This window comes from Plectropomus leopardus, chromosome 1 (assembly GCF_008729295.1).
Source record: "Plectropomus leopardus isolate mb chromosome 1, YSFRI_Pleo_2.0, whole genome shotgun sequence".
Taxonomy (NCBI): domain Eukaryota; kingdom Metazoa; phylum Chordata; class Actinopteri; order Perciformes; family Serranidae; genus Plectropomus; species Plectropomus leopardus.
In genome coordinates, this window is record NC_056463.1 from 1,534,643 (window position 1) to 1,555,367 (window position 20,725).

General features: G+C 39.5%; 2 protein-coding genes across 2 annotated transcripts; both read right to left on the reverse strand.

Moving 5' to 3' along the window:
• Window positions 1–1,488: 1,488 nt before the first annotated feature.
• On the reverse strand, window positions 1,489–11,054 carry ubap1lb (ubiquitin associated protein 1-like b). Its single transcript, XM_042489818.1, has 6 exons — window positions 10,956–11,054; window positions 9,229–9,343; window positions 6,678–7,271; window positions 5,639–5,848; window positions 2,087–2,188; window positions 1,489–1,952 (listed from the first exon to the last, which is right to left on the reverse strand). Exons 2-6 carry the CDS (start codon window positions 9,328–9,330, stop codon window positions 1,818–1,820), a joined length of 1,143 nt encoding a protein of 380 aa, XP_042345752.1. The 5' UTR covers window positions 9,331–9,343; window positions 10,956–11,054; the 3' UTR covers window positions 1,489–1,817.
• Window positions 11,055–11,549: 495 nt separating this feature from the next.
• On the reverse strand, window positions 11,550–14,952 carry pdcd7 (programmed cell death 7). Its single transcript, XM_042488201.1, has 5 exons — window positions 13,941–14,952; window positions 12,975–13,113; window positions 12,534–12,764; window positions 12,341–12,428; window positions 11,550–12,242 (listed from the first exon to the last, which is right to left on the reverse strand). Exons 1-5 carry the CDS (start codon window positions 14,853–14,855, stop codon window positions 12,110–12,112), a joined length of 1,506 nt encoding a protein of 501 aa, XP_042344135.1. The 5' UTR covers window positions 14,856–14,952; the 3' UTR covers window positions 11,550–12,109.
• Between the last annotated feature and the right edge of the window lie 5,773 nt (window positions 14,953–20,725).

Below are 20,725 nucleotides of genomic sequence, written 5' to 3' on the forward strand. Positions count from 1 at the left end.
GTGGGAGTTTTTATCAGGAGCCGAATTATCCACAGAAGTCGCTTCCTCTCAAAAACAAACAGGCCGGGAGATTTAAACTGGGAGAAACACTGAATAAAGCGGTTTCTTGTTACAAATCAGTGTTTTTTGTACCCTGTTTGGCACGTTGTAGATAGACCACTTGCCCAGCACTTGTCAATGCAACATGTTCTCATCCCAACTCGTCACATATTGTCGCTTTGTCAGTGGTATTCTGCATCTGCATATTACGCTCTGCGTCTGCATATTACGCTCTGCGTCTGCTGATGACTCTCCGACACCAGAATGTCAACAAAAGCACATGCTGGCACGGATGGCTAAAAACATATATGATGCGCAGTGAAACCTGGTCTGCAGTTGCCCAAAGGTTCGCTGGCTGGTGCATCATAGAACAAAAAAGTCCATAATAGAAGACCATAAACAAATGCTTTTTTTTAATACAAACGCTCTGTTGTATTTTGACCATCATCAGTTTAAGCATGCCGTAAAGATTTGTCAGGCCGAGCACCGCTAAAGAGGCTAAAAATAGCAAACCCAAAGAGCACCTGAGGGGACATTTTACCTTTATTGACAGCGCTGTCTGTTGTAACCCTCCAACATTGCAGCTCCAGTTACAGCGCACGTGTGTCATAACTCAATAAATCTGTTTTCTATAATGTATGATCACCTGAAAATAAAAAAAAAACGGGGTCAGAGCATGTCCCAGCCTCTTTTGAACAGCCTTGCTCATAGACAAAGACCTGTTCCCTGTGTAGATAAAAACGGCTCATTCTAAGATAACAAAAAGACAGCGTTTTTTTTTTTTTTTTTTTATTTTTTATTCCTAGGTGATTATACACTAAAGAAAACAGATTTATTATAATGTATCCATATATCCTCCTAAATCATACACACTAGAGCTTTAAAATTAAAATTATGAGCCAGGCTTTCTGTTGCAAACATCCATCAGAGTTTACAGATCGACTTAATGCTTCAACTATGAGCTGCTGCACTCATTTTTTCCCTGTATAATGAGGAAATGATGGACAAAACTGCAAAAACAACACTGAAGTCGCGATAAACTGGAATTATCCATTAATGACCAGCAGGTCCGTTTTAGTGATGTAAAAGTGAGCAAATGAGGATCTGTTGAGTTGATGTTTATCAAAGCTTTCTGTTTGTGGGAACCGGTCCCTGATGGACGCAGCTCCTGTTTTCACAGAAAACAAGTCATGGGTAAGAGTTTGTTTCCCAGACGGATTCATTCTCGGAAATGAGGTTAAATAAGGCCGGAACAAAGAGGAAAGGAGAAAAAAAGAGTAGAATAAAAATAGAAACCTGCAAAGAGCGTTCATGCTGTAGTTAGAAAAAGTTAGAAAACAGTCTCTGTGGATTTTCATGACATGTCTTTAATGAATTAAAGATCACATAAGACTGTTACACAGATCATACAAGTTTAGTCACTTTCAGACACATCATGAATATAATAAAGACAATAAAAGTCATCCCTCTCAATCATCACTGATGACCCGCTGGAAGTGGATGTCTGCAGAGACTCTGCCCTCTGCTTTTTTTTGTTTTTTTCTAGCCTTGACAACATCATGGCGGCAATATGTGCAACATGGGTACATCATCATCCGTAAAAAGCAATACATCAACAATATACTTTTCCTCTGTGAAGGCCACGTCCATCTGCAGCTACAGTAATGCATTGAGGTGGAGATGGGTTTCATATTTTCTTGCAGTAACAGATTTAAGGTTGCAGCTGAATGTGTGTGTGTGTGTATGTGTGTGTGTGTGTGTGTGTGTGCGTGTGTTGATCACGCCACACGCATCATCAGCTCCTCCAGCGCCCGCTCTCGGTGGTTTTCGTGGACCAGCAGCACTTCTTTGATGGCGTTCTGCTGGAAGCCCATCTCATTGAACTGACTGAGCAGATGAAGGAACTCCTCCGCCTCAAGAGGAAAACATCATTATGTTACTTTTTTTTGATATTTTTTTTAAAATAATTTTATCAATAAAACTGTATCAGACAAGTCTTCTTGTCTCCATGACGATGAAAGATGATGTCGCTCTCTGTAGGTCTTACCTTTGTCTCACAGTTCTGAAACATCTCCAGAGCCTCTTCTACCAGCACCATGTCATAACCCAGCTGACACAGATGGTCACACGCCACCAAGTAACTCAAGATCTGCAAACACACACACACACACACACACACACAGAAATATTCGTTCATGTGGCCACTGTTATCAGCTTAAAGCTCTTATCTGTTAGTAATAATCTTATTATAAAAGTCTAAACTTGTGGATGTTTATCTCTGCAGGATTAGAGCCTTAAAATACCGGTGAACTGCAGTCTGTAATCTGTGAGCTGACACTTGTTTTTGATGCCCTGATGAAGACGGTAAACTAAAATGCGCTGACGTCAAGCCAATTTTTTTAAGGCTTTTTAACTTTTGCAAAACAGTGTGCCTTGGAATGTGATTTTGGATTTTTGGATTTTCAGTGACAGAAACCATCTTTGGGAAACATTTATTTGGTGTGTAGTTTGAGGTTTTAGTTTGGCCTATGTCCCATTCACTAACATGGAGGGGCGGGCTTTATGACCTATACTGCAGACAGACACCAGGGGTGATCCAGATTGAAAAGCTAAAACCTCTCCCTCCTTTTTTGGTAATTTCTGTCCTTGAATCCAAAGAGCACCAGATTTTGCAGTACTCCTCTGCCAAACTTTTTTTTTTACAAATATCTTAAGCTTTCATAATAAATACAAATACATGTTAATATAACAAAAACAATAATAAAAAATGTTAAATAAGATCATGTGAAAAATAAAATGATATGTTAAATTAGAGCATGTAGCAAAAAATAAAACTGTTTTAAAAATGTTGGTTAATATCAATGAAATTTGTCCCTCGTCTTGCATGAAGATGTAGTCCAATCAGCATCCTATTTATAACGATGCCAATTAATTTCAGTTTTACTTATCCAAATCCACTGGCATGCAAAACATATGATAAAACATTTCAATTGTGCAGAATCTACCCTTAATATCTTTATTAGCTGTAAAACAACGGTCCCAAAGCTCTTTAAACTAAGGTGCAGATTTATGGTGATGACCCTCAGACATCCTGCTGTATGAAAATAGTGACACAACAGCAGCAGAGGCTCAATCGAACACGCTCTGACACCAGAGCAGCGAAACACAATCTGTGTGAGAGCTGTGTGACCTGACCGACCAGCGTGAGGCTCAGTAATTCGCTCATTAAGTCATTAGCTCTCTCCCGCTGATGAACTCTTCTTACGCTGATTGACCAGCTGCCAAATCGGCTCCTGCTGACTGACAGACGGAGGGAATGGAAGCTAACAGGGGCTGATCTGAAATCAGACTGTAAACCTTTTAAAACCATTAAACACACCAGTGGGTCAAATCTAAGCAGTAATCTGCATCAGACCTCTTTAAGCCATAAAACAGTGAAATTTAAGATGATTTCTTTTGCATGTAACTTAAGTCAAGCAAATGCAAATTTATTGTAATTTGCTTGATCTGCATTTGAGCGCTGCAGGATAATCAGTGAAAAACAAACCACTGCATGACGACTTCTTTTACATACAACATCAGTTAAATCAAATGTAAATGCATTGTCATTTGCATTTATGTGGAGGATGCATCTTTTGCAAATTAAGCTGCTTAAGCGGAACTTCAGAAGCATTAAAAGATATCGGAATTATGACAAGTAAATGTCGCAACACAGTTTCACAAATTACATTAAATGGACACAACCTCTAAAAATCGCATTACCTAGTGATGGGCATGCAGTGTATTAAAATGACGTGCTGGCAAAAAGAAAACAATTTTAAAGCATGCAAGGCAGCTTCATTTGTATTGCACATTTTCAGTAGGCAGCATAAACAAGGAACTTTTTTCGCATTGACGTAAAAATGGTCAAAGTCGCAGCAAAATCAAAGTTTAGACAATCAGTTGGTAACAGCTGTGTTTTAGGTTTAGGAAAAGAAAGTTTAAAGTTTTAAAAACAAAAGAAATGCTTGATTTAAGTTTAGAAAAAAAATACTGTGGTTTCATATGAGCAGTAAACTTATAAAAACGTACTTTTCATTGTTACGTAAAGTTGGTTAAGTCTCAATACACAACTTTCAGTTTCACACAGGAAACAAACAGTGGCCTCCTGGTAGAAAGTCTGTGTTTGTTTAAATGTTCTGCTCTGCCCAGACTTTCTCGCTCTTTACACTTAATGTGTGCATCCACCACAAAAGATCCTCATTGATTTTGCATTGTTTTCGTGTTGCCGGCACATAATTTTAACACATTTCATGCCTATTGCGTTCAGAGGTTGTATCCATTTCACTTGTTTCTCTGATACCAGGCTGATCCCATCAGCCCTGAGCTGTGGTTTGGGGTTTGGTCTGAGCAGACATGAGGGGAGGTTGTGGGAAAAACACACAGAGCAGACTGTGGAAACTCTGGGGTCTATTTTTACAGTGGCTTAACTCGGCTTAGTAAACTGTGTTTTGGTTTCATTGCCACCTCCAGCTGGCTGGTTGGTACATATATATTGACTTGTGAACCTGTTTATTCAAAATGAACAAAAAGGGGAAATGAAAGCTCCTTTTTTTTCTTCTTTTGTTTTTGCTGAGCTCACAGCCGTTACTTTGAGTTTTTATTAGTCAGGTGTTTTCCCGTCACCTGGACCCACCACTGTATGATGGTGTTTTCATAAATATGTCCACAAATTCACAAAAGCTGCAGTAGTATTACAGTCTTTAAACCAAACATTAGCAGAATACAGATTTTAAATAAAGGGTATAGTATGCAGGATTATCGTAATACACTCACCATTGAAAGTCAAGTAACAGCCAACACCACATTCACTCTTGTTTGGTATTTTGTCTTGCTATATATGTATTATTTCTTACTTCTTAAAATTGTTTTAATTTTTATAAACTTGCTTTTATTTGATTTCATCTTTTTATTATCTTTCATCTTTTTTCTTTTTTTTATCTTTTTTTAATTTATGTTTTATCGATTATATTTCCTTTTATTTGTTATTTTATTGCTTCATTGTTTTTATTTTTATTGTTTTTATTCTATTTCTTTGTATTATTTTATATTAACATTATGCATCATGCGTCTTACATTATTTGTCCTCTGGTTTATAATATTTTCCTAATTACCAGTTTCTTCCCACTTCTGTTCAGTAGGACTGTTTGGCTTTCTGTTGTTGTTTCCCCATCTGTGTATCCCATTTCTGCTTTGCTTTGTTTGTCAAAGCACTTTGTAAACTCTGTTTTTAAAGGTGCTATAAATGAAGTTGTTGTTGTTAATATTATTAATATTAGTTTTATTATTAGTATTATTAACAGTGCCCAGACTTTTCCAGTAAGATAAAGTTTTGGCTGTGGTGTCTTTTGGATGCCTGGTGCTTGATGAGTGCAGCGGTCTGACAGCAGGTGCTGATGACTGATCTCCAGGATCAGTCATCAGCACCTGCTGTCAGACCTCTAATGATCACAATTGCAGCTCTTATATGACTTTATGTGACACTTTCTGATCTGATCTGGGGTCAGTATGAAGGGTAGACAGTAAATCAGAGGTCTTTTTGTATGTGACACTGACTGACCTGATCTGGGGTCTGCCGGCCTGTCTTCTGCAGGGCGATGATGGCGGTGCGGAAGGTGTAACCCCGGGCAGTGATGGCCGCCAGCAGCTCCCTCTCCTCCGGGCTCAGAGCTGACAGCAGCTCTGCTGACGAGTCCGAACCGGAGGAGGGGAGACCCGTGGGGGCTGAGGTCACAGATGGGTTTCTGCAGGAGTCTGGGCTCAGAGATTTCTAGGAAACACACAGCAGACTGCAGTGAGCGTGTACAGTAAAGCAGCAGCGGGGACACACTGAATGCTGACAGCAGCTTTGACCTGAGACTCAGCTTTGCTGAGAAAGACATTTTCAGAGGACTTCCTCCTGCTAATCCTGATGGACCTCTTTTAACCTGGCTGGAGTCGGGGAGTGGACTTTACACAGTCTATTTTTAGAGTGCAGATCCCTGGAAATATTTTGGAAATGTGAACGGAAAAAAATGGTTGGGATTGATTTCTGCCTCCAGCACAGTGTTGACATTCATAGAGAGAATTAAAGGGCATTTAATCACCAAGTTGACTATAAATACAGTCAAAGTAATTCTGCTGTTGGGCAGTGAGGGAGTGTGTGGTGCTGCAGTGTGTGTGCCGGGCTTATGTGTGCAGATTTATCGTGGGGCTCAGGAGGAGCTTTAGGCCGTATTCATAGTGTGCTCCTGCAGACCGGAGTGAAGGGCTAACTATGCTGCAGCTTTCACTAAGCCACACTAAAAACTCAGTCATGAGACCACAAGACGACCTAAAGTGTGGCTGTGGTGACAACACGGCCATTAAAACATAAACAGATCTGTCCTTTAAACGCATCCTGGAACTAAGTTACCTTCTCAAAAAGTCAGATTGTTATTTAACCCTTAAAGCAGGCATTGTATCCGCACGAATGACATTTTTTGCTTCACTAAAATCTCGGCAAAACACAATATGATTTTAGTATTTTGATTATACTTCAATTCTGTTTAGTTCTATTTCTATTTTTTTTTACCGGAGCTCTACTGGTCACAACATGTTCATTAATGTCTGGCTCTTACCATGTGCGTTGTGTTGTGGTTGTTGATGCTGGGGAGCCGGTCCACTGTGTTGGCCCTGGTTGCAGGGGCCCTGTGTGATGTCGGGCCCTTGGATTGGCTCTCTGTGTTGGGTTTGTGTTCCTTGGGCGTGTCGAGCACCGACAGCGAGCACTGTCGCAGGTTCTTCCTGCGCTGGTGCGGCAGGCTGCTGAGGCAGGCCGGAGGGTTCAGGAGGTCAGGGACGAAGGCTCTCTGTGCTGACCTCTGACCTCGCTGACACGGAGCAGCAGGACGCTCTCCACCAGAGGCGGCTTTCGCCGACTTCTTGGCTTTCTGTGCGGCGCTCTCTACATCATCCTCAGAGTCTGAGACGGCCAACTTAGCGCGCAGGACGGAGGGGTTGAGGCTGTAGGAGCGCTGTCGAGGATTGGGCTCCCAGAAGTCGGAGCAGTGGCGGCTGGCCAGGCGGCTCTGCTGCGGGCTGCTGAGCATCATCCAGTACGGCGGGCAGGATGGCTGCAGGCCCGATGAGGAGGAGGAGAGCTGAGGACACTGCTGGCTGGTGAAGCCGCTCTGCAGCCCGGTCAGCGCCCACTTCTCCAGACTGAACTCGTACTGACACAGAAACAAACAACATATCAGCAACAAAAACTGTTATTACTCTGAGGCATTCCTCTTTGCTACATTAACATGTTGATTTTTCTAACAATATTTTTATCTAAATTTCAAGTGTATATCAAAACATGTACAGAGAGGAGAGAAGCTTAAAATATTGATCATCTTTTTACTCTTGCTTTGATAAAGTGTCTTACTATCACAATTTTATAGTTTTTTTAAGATCCATTTTTGCTTATGTTATATGTTTTTCTTGTTTTTGTTTCTTCAGTTAAACTGTAAAGCACTTAAAAATGCATTTGATTAGTTTGAAAGGAGCTATATAAATAAAATTTGATAGATTGATTTGATCAACAATATATAACTATATATCCCCTCATACATTTCCACAGACAAAGAAAATAAAATGAACAATGACAATAACAGATTTCCATGAACTGAAATACACAAATAATTAAGATTAAATAAATAAATAAAATTAAAAAAAAAAAAGAAATTTCGGAATTTAAATAAAACATAGAATAGTAAAGTTATATAACACACATCAAAGTGATAAAATAAAATAATAGGCAAGATCAACACTTTCATATTATCCATATGACATTTCCTTCTCAGTCAGTGATACATGAGTCCATAAATGAGTCCCAAATGCAAACAGACCTCTTACAACATGTCAAGCCCTCCAGCCCAACACGTCATAAACTCTTTTTTCCATGTTTTAAGTGATGCTGGTTGTACAGTTGTCGCTCTGTTCGCCTGTTGGCTCCTCTTCAAAAGATCTCAAATCTCTGGTCTGAAGTGAAATATCTCAACATCTAAGTTTAGATGAACAGTCGGAGAGTCACCGACATTCTCACAGTCCATCCTGAGCTAACCGTGAATAATGAACCACATCTCATCACAATCTATCCAGCAGTTGATGAGATATTTCAGTCTGGAGCAGACCGGTGGACAGACGTTGCCGTCCTTGGAGCCGCGCTGCTGGCACAGCTCAAAATAAACCAGCTGTACTTTGAGCTTAATGCCAACACAGCACGTTAGCATGCTATTGTTGACTGAGGCTGATGAAGAGCAGTTTAAAATAACATCATCGCCTTTTTCTGGCTGCAGCTTTTGGACAAACTGTACGTTTTTTGCCCTCCTAGATGATTAACGGAAAAACCCTAAACATGAAATGTTCTGAGGCCACATTATCAGCCATCTGAAGCAACAATAAACAGCATAACAATATTAAATATACAGAACAGCACACCAACTCACAAACTTCTTATCTAAGCGTGAAGTTTGTGCTTTTGGTGTTGCTGGAGGAGAGACACAGTTCATTTAGATCAATAACTGAAATTTTAACAACATTTAATGCTGCGTTCATGTGATGTCGGAAGGTCAGAGTTTCCGAGTTGGGAAGCTGTTCTTACGACTTTGTTGTGTTCATGAGCTTTGAGCTTGTAAAGTGGGAACAACATAAAGCTACAAAGAAGAAGGGTTGCATTTTAATGCTGCAACCGTGTAGGCAAGAGCTTGTTACCGTTTAAAGTTTATTTCTTTGTTATGTATTATTTTATTTACCTTCTTATCTCACAGCTAAACAGAGCACTAAAACATGTTTCTGAGAACATTTGAGGTGAGAAATATAAAATGTAGTGACAGAATCTTGATTCATATTTGATCAGCGCTGCTTAGTTTGACAGTTTGATCCCAGTCATGAGCAGTGAGGGGCATGATTGACAGCTGTGTTAGAGAGGCTTTGGCTCTGATTGGTTGTTTTTGGCACGCTGCTGTATTTTTTCGCAACTGCCATTAGAAACAGTTGGGGGGGGGGGGGTTGATGGGCCTCCGTTCAAAAAAAAAAAAGAAAGTGAGTGATTTTGTTTGAGAGACTGAAGCAGTAACACGCAGCGGGACACATGCAGTTCAGTGGGTTCACATGCACACACACACACAAAAAAAACATACTGACCTCTGTTTCCTGCAGTATGGTTAGATAATCTGGGACAGTCACTTCAACAGCTTTAACTTCCTGTGGGGCACCTTGTGGCATCTTCATAGGGACACCGTCCATCCTGCTCAGTTCACTGAGACACACACACACACACACAGAGAGAGAGAAAGACATTATTTTATATTCTGGATAGCATCACCACCACTCCAATGTAGGCACGTGAACTACAAACACTGAAATCTGGGTTTCTACAGCTTAAAGTAAGTTATATTTAAGACTTTTTAAAAGTCACTCTGAATGAAATTTAAATTTGAAATGTCTTGCTAAGTTGCTCATTGCCTTGCCTTGATTTTGTTTTTTTGTTTTTTTAATTACTTGTGTATTTTTTATGTAATTATTATTGTTACTATTATTATTATTCATTTGTTTATTTTTATATCTAATGATTTATTTTTTTATATTTATATGTACGAGTTAAGTGATTTAATGACCACAGGTGACAGTGTTGAATTTTTTTTTTTTTACGTTCAGTAAAATATTAATGAAACACAACAACACAAAACAGATGGTGTGTTATTTCTATTGTTTCTAATTCTTGCTTCCTGTATGTCTTTTAGACTTTGTGGTAAATTTAGTCACACTAACGAGATGAAGTTTCCCAAAAAATCCCACAGAAATCTTCTCTCTTCAGTCCAGCTGAGAAAAGCTGAAAGCTACTTTCCCAGAAAGCCTGTCTGCTCACGCCTCCGCCTTCACCGCCTGCGTTAGACTGAAAGTAAACCAGGAGGCACTCGAGGTAAATCTGCACGATGTCCTCCGTCCTGCTGTCCTGTGAAAGCTCATCAGACATTTGCTCCACTAACACCCAAACACCAACAAAGCAGATGGTCCAGGACGTCCAACAGCAGAGAGGACAGATGCTCTGTAAGCTCATCAAACCGTCTCATCAAACACGCTGACGCTGCTGGACAAACAAACATGTGACCACTGCCAAGGAGCCCAATCTGAGGCCAGAAACAACTTCACTGAAGAAAAGTGAAAGATTTCAAATGTGTGCATCCTGGTGAACAAATGCTGCATATTCCTCCTCTATCAAGTTCTCTAAGACCTGCAATAAAAAAGTAGTAGACAACATGTACAGGGGAAAAATGTTTATCTTGAAACAAACAAATACAAAACCTTGCAGGGTTAAAAGCAGTTAATATCTCGTAGGATAAGAGGCTGCAGAATCAGTAACATCTTTTAGATAACTTTGTAAAACATAAAAATGTAAGAACAATGTCAAATGACAAATAATAAGAAAAAAAGAGGAATTGACATCAATGTCTTAGGTGTTTTGGTATTTTTGATGCAAGAGACATTTGGTGAAATATTATTAGCATTTTTTAAAAAGTTACTGATCACTTTAAGATTGCACAATGCAACATCAGAAAAAAAAGAATGAAATCCTACTTTCCATGTCTATGGAAAGATTTATTTATGACTTAAAGGCTATGTGCTATTAAGACTTATGAGGGATGCACAGGAAAGCTTTATCAAATTCTTAAACAGACAGCTTGACTTATTTTATTAGATATCATTTTGAAAGGTTGGAGTAATGGGTTGTATTTTTGTTGCAAATAAAATGGATTGCATGAACTAAAAGTTTAGTACACTGAATACTAGAATTGGTTTCCTTAGTTCTACTGTAAAAAAAAAATTAAATAAAATAAATAAATGTTTCAATAAAACAAGTGTCAGCTCACCTGTGTCGCCCCGGAGCTGCTCAGTGTCGGTATCCTCTCAGGCGTGTGTGAAGCTCAGACTGACACTCAGGGTTAAATCAGAGGAGCCACCTGGATCAGTAATCTAGTGACTCACAGTAATCAGCTGATCTGCCGTCCACACACAGGAAGTCAACAGAGAGTAAAGGCCTGACGTCAGGCGGGATTTTAACAGCAGGCTGCTCACACGGTAAACACTGATGTGACACCAGCTGGAGTCAAACGCTTTCTCATCTTTAAGAATTACACCACATTATTTGATCAGAGCAGTTGCTACATTTTAATAGTTAAACCTTTAGGACTTTAGCAAATTGCCCTGATTTATTTCAAGAACATAAGAAAATGCAATGAGTAACATTGCAAGAAATTATCTAAAAAAAAAAACATTGCACAGAAATGAGTAAAAAACTACAGGAAAATGTCTTGGAAATGAGTAATTTGCTCATGTTTTAAAGATTTAAATGCTTGTGAAAGGCATCTGAATGCTGCACAACAAAACTGATGTAGATTCAGTTTCTACCTTTTTAGCAGAGCTGCAGTGAACGTCTTTGATTCACACACTCCAAAATAGTGCTTTGCTGGTTTTGGTACCTTTTAAAAGATGCTTTTGACTTGTAAACTGAGCTGTGTGGGACTTTTTTTAAGTAAATGCAGCCACTGAAAAGCACAGTGGCAGCATGAAACAGGGTTATCACTTCAAGTATGTCATCACAAGACATAATGCTGCGAATAGTTTCGGAGAAGCATCAGTTGGGGACAAACTTAACAGTCTAGAAAGATGATGATTAAAAACTTTGAGTATTTTATTATTAACTGGCCTCTCTGCAGCTCTCACCTCACTGTCAGGATTTATCAGCTCTGACGTAAAGAGCTACACAGAGTGACAGCTCCCACACACTGCAGCTCACACAAAATAGATGAAGTTGAAAGATCATTAACTCATTCAGTTATTCAAGTTAACAGAGATTTGAAACTTTTTTCTAAAGAAACCTTTATTAACTTCTCTTCTCATTGACATCTTATTCCCACGCCTTCTTCAGCTGGTTTATACCAGCAGTCCTTCCACAGACTCCTGCACTGTTCGTCTGGGTTCAGAGTTGGATGTCAGGCTCTAGCTGAGTGAGTCAGAGGCCGTCTCACTCTGCGTCAGTGGTCTGCAGAGCGGAGGCCCAGGCCTGGTCTGACGGGGCGTCTGGCAAGATCCAGCTCTGAGGAACCGCAGAACCGTCAGGATGATCCGCTGGAACCACAAACACATCCCACTCTCTCCTGAAAGAAAAACATATTACAGTTATTTATGTCAAGTTCATTTCAGCAGCAGCAGCGTCGTTGATAAAGCACGTGTCAAAGATGAAGTGGAGACGGACCTGATTTGTAGTAAAGCGTGCAGCGAGCGCTCGGCCTGGAAGTAATATTCTCTGAAGGGCTGCAGAACCGAATGTGCAGGGAGCTCATCTGAGAAACAAAGAGGGAAAACACAAAAAAATCAAACACTCGTTTATGTGATTCAATCATTCTGTTGTTAATCAACAGACTAACGTTCAGGGTTTGAGGTTTTACCTCCGAACAACATGGCTTCCACTCTGCGTTTCCTCTGCAGGTGTCTCTCCCTCTCCTTCTTCAGTCGTTTCTCCCGCTCTCTCCTCCTCTCCTCCTCCTGCTCTCCTTCCAGCATCACCATCAAAGCTTTCTCCTCTGTGGAGTAAACCGCCGTCCTCTTCTTCATCACACTCCTCAGCTGCTCCAGTCTGCTGCTGAACGCCTCGTCACACTCTGGCTCTGTGACGATGCCTGCCGTGTGCACGCCCGCCCGCGCGCACACGCGCACACACACACACACACACACACACACACAGTTACAGTCTGCAGGCTGCACTTTGTGTCTGTGAAAGTTAGCAGCATATTACAGGTGTTTTTCTTATAATCTCAGGCTGCGCCCATACCTTTCATAAGGTATCATGGGAGTGGGAACATGATGCATCGTGGCTGAATAACTCTCACCTTTCCTCGACGCTGCCTCTTTCCTCAGTCGCCGCAGTTTCTCCAGAGATCTCAGGACGTCCTGCATCCTTTTCACGTCTGCCTGCTTCTTCCTCACCTCGCAGAGAACGGAGTCTGCAGCCAGCTTCAGCTCCCGCTCCTGGTACGCAAACACATACAAATCAGATCATTCGATCATAGCCATTACTTTCCAAATTATTATTCAAGTAAAAGAAAAGAAATATATTTGATTAAATATGCTGACGCTTAATGCTTTTACTTTAATATCTGAATAAAAATGCTCACAAAATCACATAAAAACACTTTTAATAGACCGTTTTTGCTTTGCACACCTCAAACTAACTTCCATTCCCCTCAACTGTTCTGGAAAAGAGGCACAAACCTCTTAAAAACCAAGTTAGATTAAATCTAGCACTTTTGATCACCAAAGCGTATGTTTTTAAAATATAATGGCCACCATACCAAGTTATAAATGTTACTGTGGATGCTTCTGTCACAAATGTGTGTGTTGCAGTTCATTTCAAGTCCAATCCAAATTTAATTTCTAAAGCACATTTAAAAACAAGAGAGCTGACCAAAGTGCTGAACATCAATAAAAATAGCATGAATATCATAAAACAGGACATAAAAAAACAAACTGTTTACAAAAAGACAATAAACCCACGAGGTAAAACCACAAAACTGTCAACTCTCATGCAAGCTCTGAGAAAGCCAAGAGAACAAATAAGTTTTTTAACAAAATTTAAAAACATATTTGGGAAAACAGTCTTCATATTTACACACACTGTACTGTGATGTGTATGTGTGCATGGGGGCTTATAATAATAATAATTATTATTGTTATCTTCTATCTCCTGCCAAATCGACAAAAATAAATGAATACATAAAAATAAAATTTAATGATATAAAATAAATGAAATAAAAAATAAAGAAAAAAAAGAAAAGAAAATCCTTTGCCGCATGTACCTTCTTCTTCTCCTCCACTTCGTGTATCTTCTGCATCCTCCATTTATCGATGGCAGCCTCCTTCTCAGAGATGCGCTCCTCTCTGAGCTCTTGCTCCATCTCTGACCGTTTCCTGGCTCTCAGTCTGCGGGCCCTCCTCTGAGAAACACGGGACACTTTAGCTTTAAATCTCTCTAAACTCTCAATGTCACTCAGGACTCTGAGTTTGTCCTGCAGCTCGTTTTTTACATTCAAGGCTGTTGAGTAACAGTCTGTCCAGACACACTCGTCCTCCAGGTTGTCCCTCAGAGTCTCGCAGGATTTTACCAGCCGGGAGAGGAGCTCAGCTGCCCGGTACAGAGCCGGTCTGAGGTCCGGGGCAGAGCTGCGGGGAGGCTGCTGGGTCTGTGAGGAGGATTTGTTTCTGTTTTGCAGGAAACGTGAGAGCCACTGCTGGTCCTGTGTCCTCTGCAGGGACGCCTCATCCTCCGGGGGAGGTGCTGCTGTTGTCCCCAGACTCCTGTCGTCCTGCAGGGGGAACACAGAGTACCCCTCCGGCTGTTTGTGACCGTCATACCGGGCTGCCTGACTGAACTGCGGGGTGTGAAAGCTCGCTCCCCGGCTGTTTACCGGAGGAGCGGGCACCATGCCGGGGAAATGTCCCGGTGGAGGGAACGGAGGCGGCGGGACGGAGGGGTCGAATCCGTACGGAGGAGGGAACCGAGGCCCTCCATACACTCCTGGAGCCGCAGCCGGGTTGTTGTATCCGTACGTGTGGGCGTCATATCCCGGTGAAGGAGCCCACTGAGGAGCGCTGAGGTCCGGCTGCGGAGGGTCGTGAGGCTGCGGTGGTCTGTACGGAGGCTCCAGGTAACCGCCATTATACACGGGAGGCTGCTGTGTGTCTGCCGGAGCGTGGTGATAAAAGTTCTCCATGTCGAGTACAAAAAATACAAAAAATCACCAAATTCAACAGTTATACCCTTCCTCTACATGTGTATTACACTCTCTTCTTTCTACCAAGGAGACATGTTTTGATGACGTCACGTTTCTTCGTCCTGTTTTCGGCAGCCTTAATGTCTTCAATTGGTTACAGCGCCAACAACATGCAGCGGCTGAAGTTGGTACTGCAGCCCATGACTCAACGTGGGTAATAAATCTAATATTTTTTGTGTTTATATGAAAAAAAGAAAAAATATATGCATATTAATATGTTTGACTCTTAACTGGGAGTCTTAAATGTTACAAAAATGGGAGCCATTTTTGTAACATTAAAGGATGGCAGCAGCCCCATACATGTTTCTGAGATTTTAGGATGTTTAGGGGATTGTAGGACATTTTTAGGATTTTAGCAAATTTCTAGGATTTTATGATGTTTCTAATATTTGAGGGCATTTATAGGATTTTAGAACATTTCAGGATTTAGGGTGTTAGGGCGTTTCTAGGATTTTAGGATGTTTCCTGGATTTTTAGGATGTTTATATATATGTTCTATTTATTGGTAATCATCATAAATATTCACATAAATGTTTACATATCTATATTCTTTATATTATACTGTCCAACATGGTTGCACAGTTTCCTACTGTGCAATTTATTTACCACTTACTGTGCAACTGTGTTAATGGGCTATATTTATATAATTTTAGAGTAAATATACAACACACTATGAGCGTACTGCAGTTATCCTGTGTGTATAGAGTTTATGTTATTTTTATTTTAAGCTATCTAACTTTATTTTTGTAATTTTTTAATCTTTTTTTGCACTCACTTTAATTTGTATTTATTTATTTATTCTTATCTTTTCTATCCTACCTCAAACAAAATCAGAAACCACGACTGTGGATGTTCGTGTGCGCATGCGCGCAAAGCACGGGGAAGTGCAGAGCGCCACAAAGTGCTACAAGCTAGTTCCCCTAAATCTGCTGTAAATGCTCTTTGGCTTATTGAAACTACACGATGGTGCAGTAGACAGCGTGCAGACAGATGGTCAGACACTGTGTGCGTGTGTGTGTGTTGTGTTTCACAGTCCGCGGTGGTAGGCGGCGGTCGGAGCTTTGCGGAAGTGTGTTTGAAAGCGGAGTCATATGACCCGAGAGGCAGCCGGAGAAAATGCTCCCCAGATATGGATAAAATTCCTCGGACACGGTGACTAACATCCTCAACGATCACGGTAACAGCAGCCATAAATCACATTTAGACACAGTAAATAACGTTATATCCGGTCATTATTACTGTAACACTGTAACGGCCACGCTGATGTGTGTTTGATGAGAAACAGCTAACAGTTAGCGGTGAAGCTAATGTAACAGTCAGGTGTTTGTCAGCTGAAGAGGAGGTTTAGCTGTTTGTTTCTGACTGTTTGTGTCTCAATGTGTCCTCAGATGGAGGAGATTAAAGTGTCTCCGGACTATAACTGGTTCAGAAGCACAGTGCCCCTGAAGAGAGTAAGTACCTCTTGATTTGTGATGAGTGATGGGGTCCAGAGTCACTGGGCCCACTGCTAAACACTAAACAACAACAATAAACATGCAGCAAACACGCATAAACAAACAAACAAACAGGAAACAAACAAGTTCATGCATGATCAGTGTTATTTTATTTTTGGCTTCATGTTGTGTTGGTTTCAGTGAACTGTGTGGTACTAAACGTGTTATTCATTAAACACGTGTCAGGTGGTTTTAACTAGAGGTCAACTGATTATGGTTTCTCAGTGCTGATATCGATTATTATCAGTTAATAAGACTGCTGACTAATATTTGGAACTGATATGCATTTACAATTAAAATGTTTTTCTGCCAATATTTAGTATGTGACATTTGGAGTTGATAACTACATAGATGCAAACATGATTTTCAATAAAATTAGACGTGTGTGAAAGCTGATAAGCCAAATCCAAGTTTATAAATAAGGGCCCAGACACTAAATGATGTATGAGTTTACAGTTAAGTAGCAGGATGAAAGTTATACTTGTAATCTAAAACTTCAAAAACATTCAAAAATTACTCTAAGATCCTAAAAGTATAGTAGCAATAATACAATGTATGGAAACAAATGACACACAGAGATTAGCTGTACAGTTTACCCAGAGTATGTATTCATCTGGAGTAGTTATTTGAACAGAAAAATAAATAATATATATATATATATAATATAACAAACTCCAACACAAAACTTTGTTTAAATGCATTTAGCAAATGTTTAGTATAAACTAAAACATTTAATATCATATACAGTAACTTATTTTTAAAATAAAGTCAAGTGAACATTAAAAAAACACAATAAATGTGAAACGCTCCCTATGGATTTTTAAAATAAAAGTTCCTCCCATTATGACACTTTCTTTACACATTTTAATTAATCAATTTTATCTGTGATTGTTTAAATAAAATGCTGATACAGATAATCAACAAAATGCCAAATATCAACCCAATAATCAGCCAGGCTGACAATCTTTTGACCCCTAGTTTTAACCCTTTGAAACCCGAGCAAATTGGATTGATTTCTTGTATAAACATGGGAAGAGGGTGACTTCAAATGATATGGCCCAAAAATTTGCAACTAAAAAATTATTATAAGATAAGCAACAAAAAAGAAAGAACAAAACAAAAAACAAAAAAAGGGTTGTGGTTTGTTACAGTCGCATAGAGAATTATAGCAAGTACACATAAGTACAAGCACAAGTATATAAAAATATAAAATTAGAAATACAGTAATGGTAAACAACTAGTGTTAGTATGCAGTATTTGAACATTAAAAGTAAAGTATGTATAATGTGCTGAGTATGTAAAGAAATATAGTAATAGACAATTAGTGGCAATATGTGAATTTTTAAATTATTATATGGATAATGTGCTGAGTTTGTAAAGCCTGTGAAAATATAAACATGGGAAATACAATACTAGACAATAAGCACTGATATGTGAATATTTAAATTATATTGTAGATAATGTGCTGAGTGTGTAAAGTGTGTAAAGTATAAAACTGCGTAATGTCCCAATGCAATGTATAAAACTAGTATGTAAGTTAAAAATATAAATGTGTGCAAAGCTACAACAATGAACAGCAAAGATATTCATAATCCGCTCTGTATAATCTTTCCATGCATTTCTTTTCACTCTCTCATTTCTTGCCATGTTTCTCATTATGTTTTTTCTGTGTTTTTGAAAGATATCGAACCATTTTTTCTGGTTCCTTACATTTAAATGCTTGTGAAAGGCGTCTTAGGGCAGCACAGGAAAACTGATGCAGGTGATAAAGGGTTAAACACATCACAGGATGATCATATCATGCAGCTTGATTACGTTTGTGTGAATATCTGATAACAAAAGAGTGGTTTGACTGACACAAATAATCCAGTCAGAGCTTCAAACCTGCCAAATCATCATAAAAGCAGTTCAATAGTTTTGTCTCCATTCAGGAACGATGTTTTTGTCCATCCAGCCTGAAAGAACACTGCTGCACTATGATACTTGATTTGTTTTTTTCCCTCTCAGTCGTCACTGATGACCCACTCTGAGTTTTCACATTGAGAGTTTCACATTTATGTGTGTGGGCATGTTAACACCATATTCCTTTTATGAGAAACTCAAAGTACTCTGAATGAAACCAGAGTTTATACCGTGAACATGATTTCTCTGTACTGATGTAAACAGCGTTTCCGGAATATGGTCAAAAGTTTAGTTTATTTGCGCATACACATGTATAGAAAAGACAGAAAAAGAAAATATAGAATAAAAAACATTTGTGGGTTGAGCGTAAACTGAAAGCATCCAAGAAAAAGCTACATAAATTGCTGATACAGTGCTGAAAAAAAGAAATGCAGTTAATCTGAGGTTGGCTTTTACTTCCACTTTTACAGGAAGATTCTGTTTACAAATATTAGCCAGTTTGTACATAGTATACCTTCAATACAACAGTAAACATCTGTAACATTGATGGATATTTACTGTAGCAACATGAATATTAAAGTGTTGGGTCTTCTGTTTATTTAGTTTAGTTATGCAAATCCAAAACCACAATTACAGTTATTAAACTTTAAAAAGAACCTCCAGTTAGTTTTATACTACACCAGGGTATTTAGAAATCCAAAAGGTTACATTTTCAATACTGTCAAAAACAGACACTCCAATTTACAATAAAGTGATTCAGAGATCCTGTATTGAATATATGTAGTGCACAGCATGCACCAGCAGAGGTGAATCTCTATTGGTGGAACAGGTGAGATGAGCTGAGAAACATGGTGACCATGAGTGGTGGGGATAACGTTACAGGAGGAGTAAAACCGGCCAGCAACGGCAGAGAGATTCATCAGGGAAAACGGCATATTTTCACACCTGACAGGGTGCATTAAGGGTTTATTTTGACTTGATGATTGTTGAAATAGTGGAAATAATAACACAGACTTACTTTTTTTGTGAGTTTTAGTTTGTCGCTGTCAGCTATGAACGAGTGTGTTTTACGATGAGAATATTGAATTCAGGAGTATATGGTTGTATTTTTCTGTTAAATCATGGAAAAAAGGTGTAAGAATATTTTCTTTCTTGACATTTGAGCTTGTGGAATGTAGCTAACTCGCAGCTCAAAGACCTCTCCAACAGCCCAGACCAAAATAACTGCAGTTTAAAGTTGGACTACATTTCAAGTTTAATGAGGTTGGGAGAAGGCGTCTTTGTGCTTGTACGTATGGTCAGTATGCTATCACACACACACACACACACACACGCTATGGTCCAGGACCCATGAAAGGGGAGCAGGTTTTGGTGAAAATTCCCTGGAAATACCAGGATCTCAATTCCAAGGAAATGAAAATCCTCTGAACTGAGCTGCTCTGTTTCTAAGTAATAAAACAGATTAAGACACAATGGACCGGGTTATGCTGCTCGACTACAGTAACAGCGTTTGTACTGAATTTCTCTTGCTCCTGTAAATGCATTAAACTCAGAGAGTAGAGTGAAGGATTGTGTAAAACTTGGAAAACTTTATATGTAATTTATATTTCTCACTTGGTTGCAACTGGGACCTTTTTCTAAATGTTCACCGCAACAGTTACTGTTCTCTGCTGTTTCAGTTTATTCCTGACATTTCCACATGACCACATATTTTAAAATAAAGTACTTTCACATGACTGTACTGGAGAATAAAATGCTTCAAATTAGTTAACTAACATTAACACCAGTGAGCCTCAACAGCAGTTACAAAAACAACAGTGTTTTCATTGTTCTTTTTAAAGAACTGGCTGTTTGCGTGTTTCAGACTGCAGAGAGTTTCTGAACAGAGGATCTGTGACGGTCCGAGCTCGCAGGTTATCAGCTCCTAAAAAAGGTCTTTGAAAAGAGGATTTCCTCCTCTCACTCTGTGTGGGAAGTGAAGTCACACACAGCACACAGCTCATATTCATCAGTCAGTCATCCATCACATGCTGACTGTGTGTGAACCACAGTATGAACAGGGCTAATGATTCACACCTGCTGCCTCATCACCGCTTTTATTTCCCTTTATTGTTAGAACATTGTTTCATTGTTGCTGTTGTGAAATAATAATCTGAAGTTAGGCACAAAAACATTTTACTGTGTATTGTACACTGTGTGATTGTGTATGTGACAAAAAATGTGATTTCATTTGAAATGCTTCCATATTTGTCTTTCGCTGCCTGTGTGAAAACCAGTTTGAAAAGAAAAAGACAGAAAATGAGTATCACTTTATTCTGTTTTTTCCTTTTTATTGGAAGATTTGTGAGGAACTGTTCAGTAAAGACTGAGGTAGCCTTAACAAAAACTGATGACTCACAGTGACTGGCCTTGCAA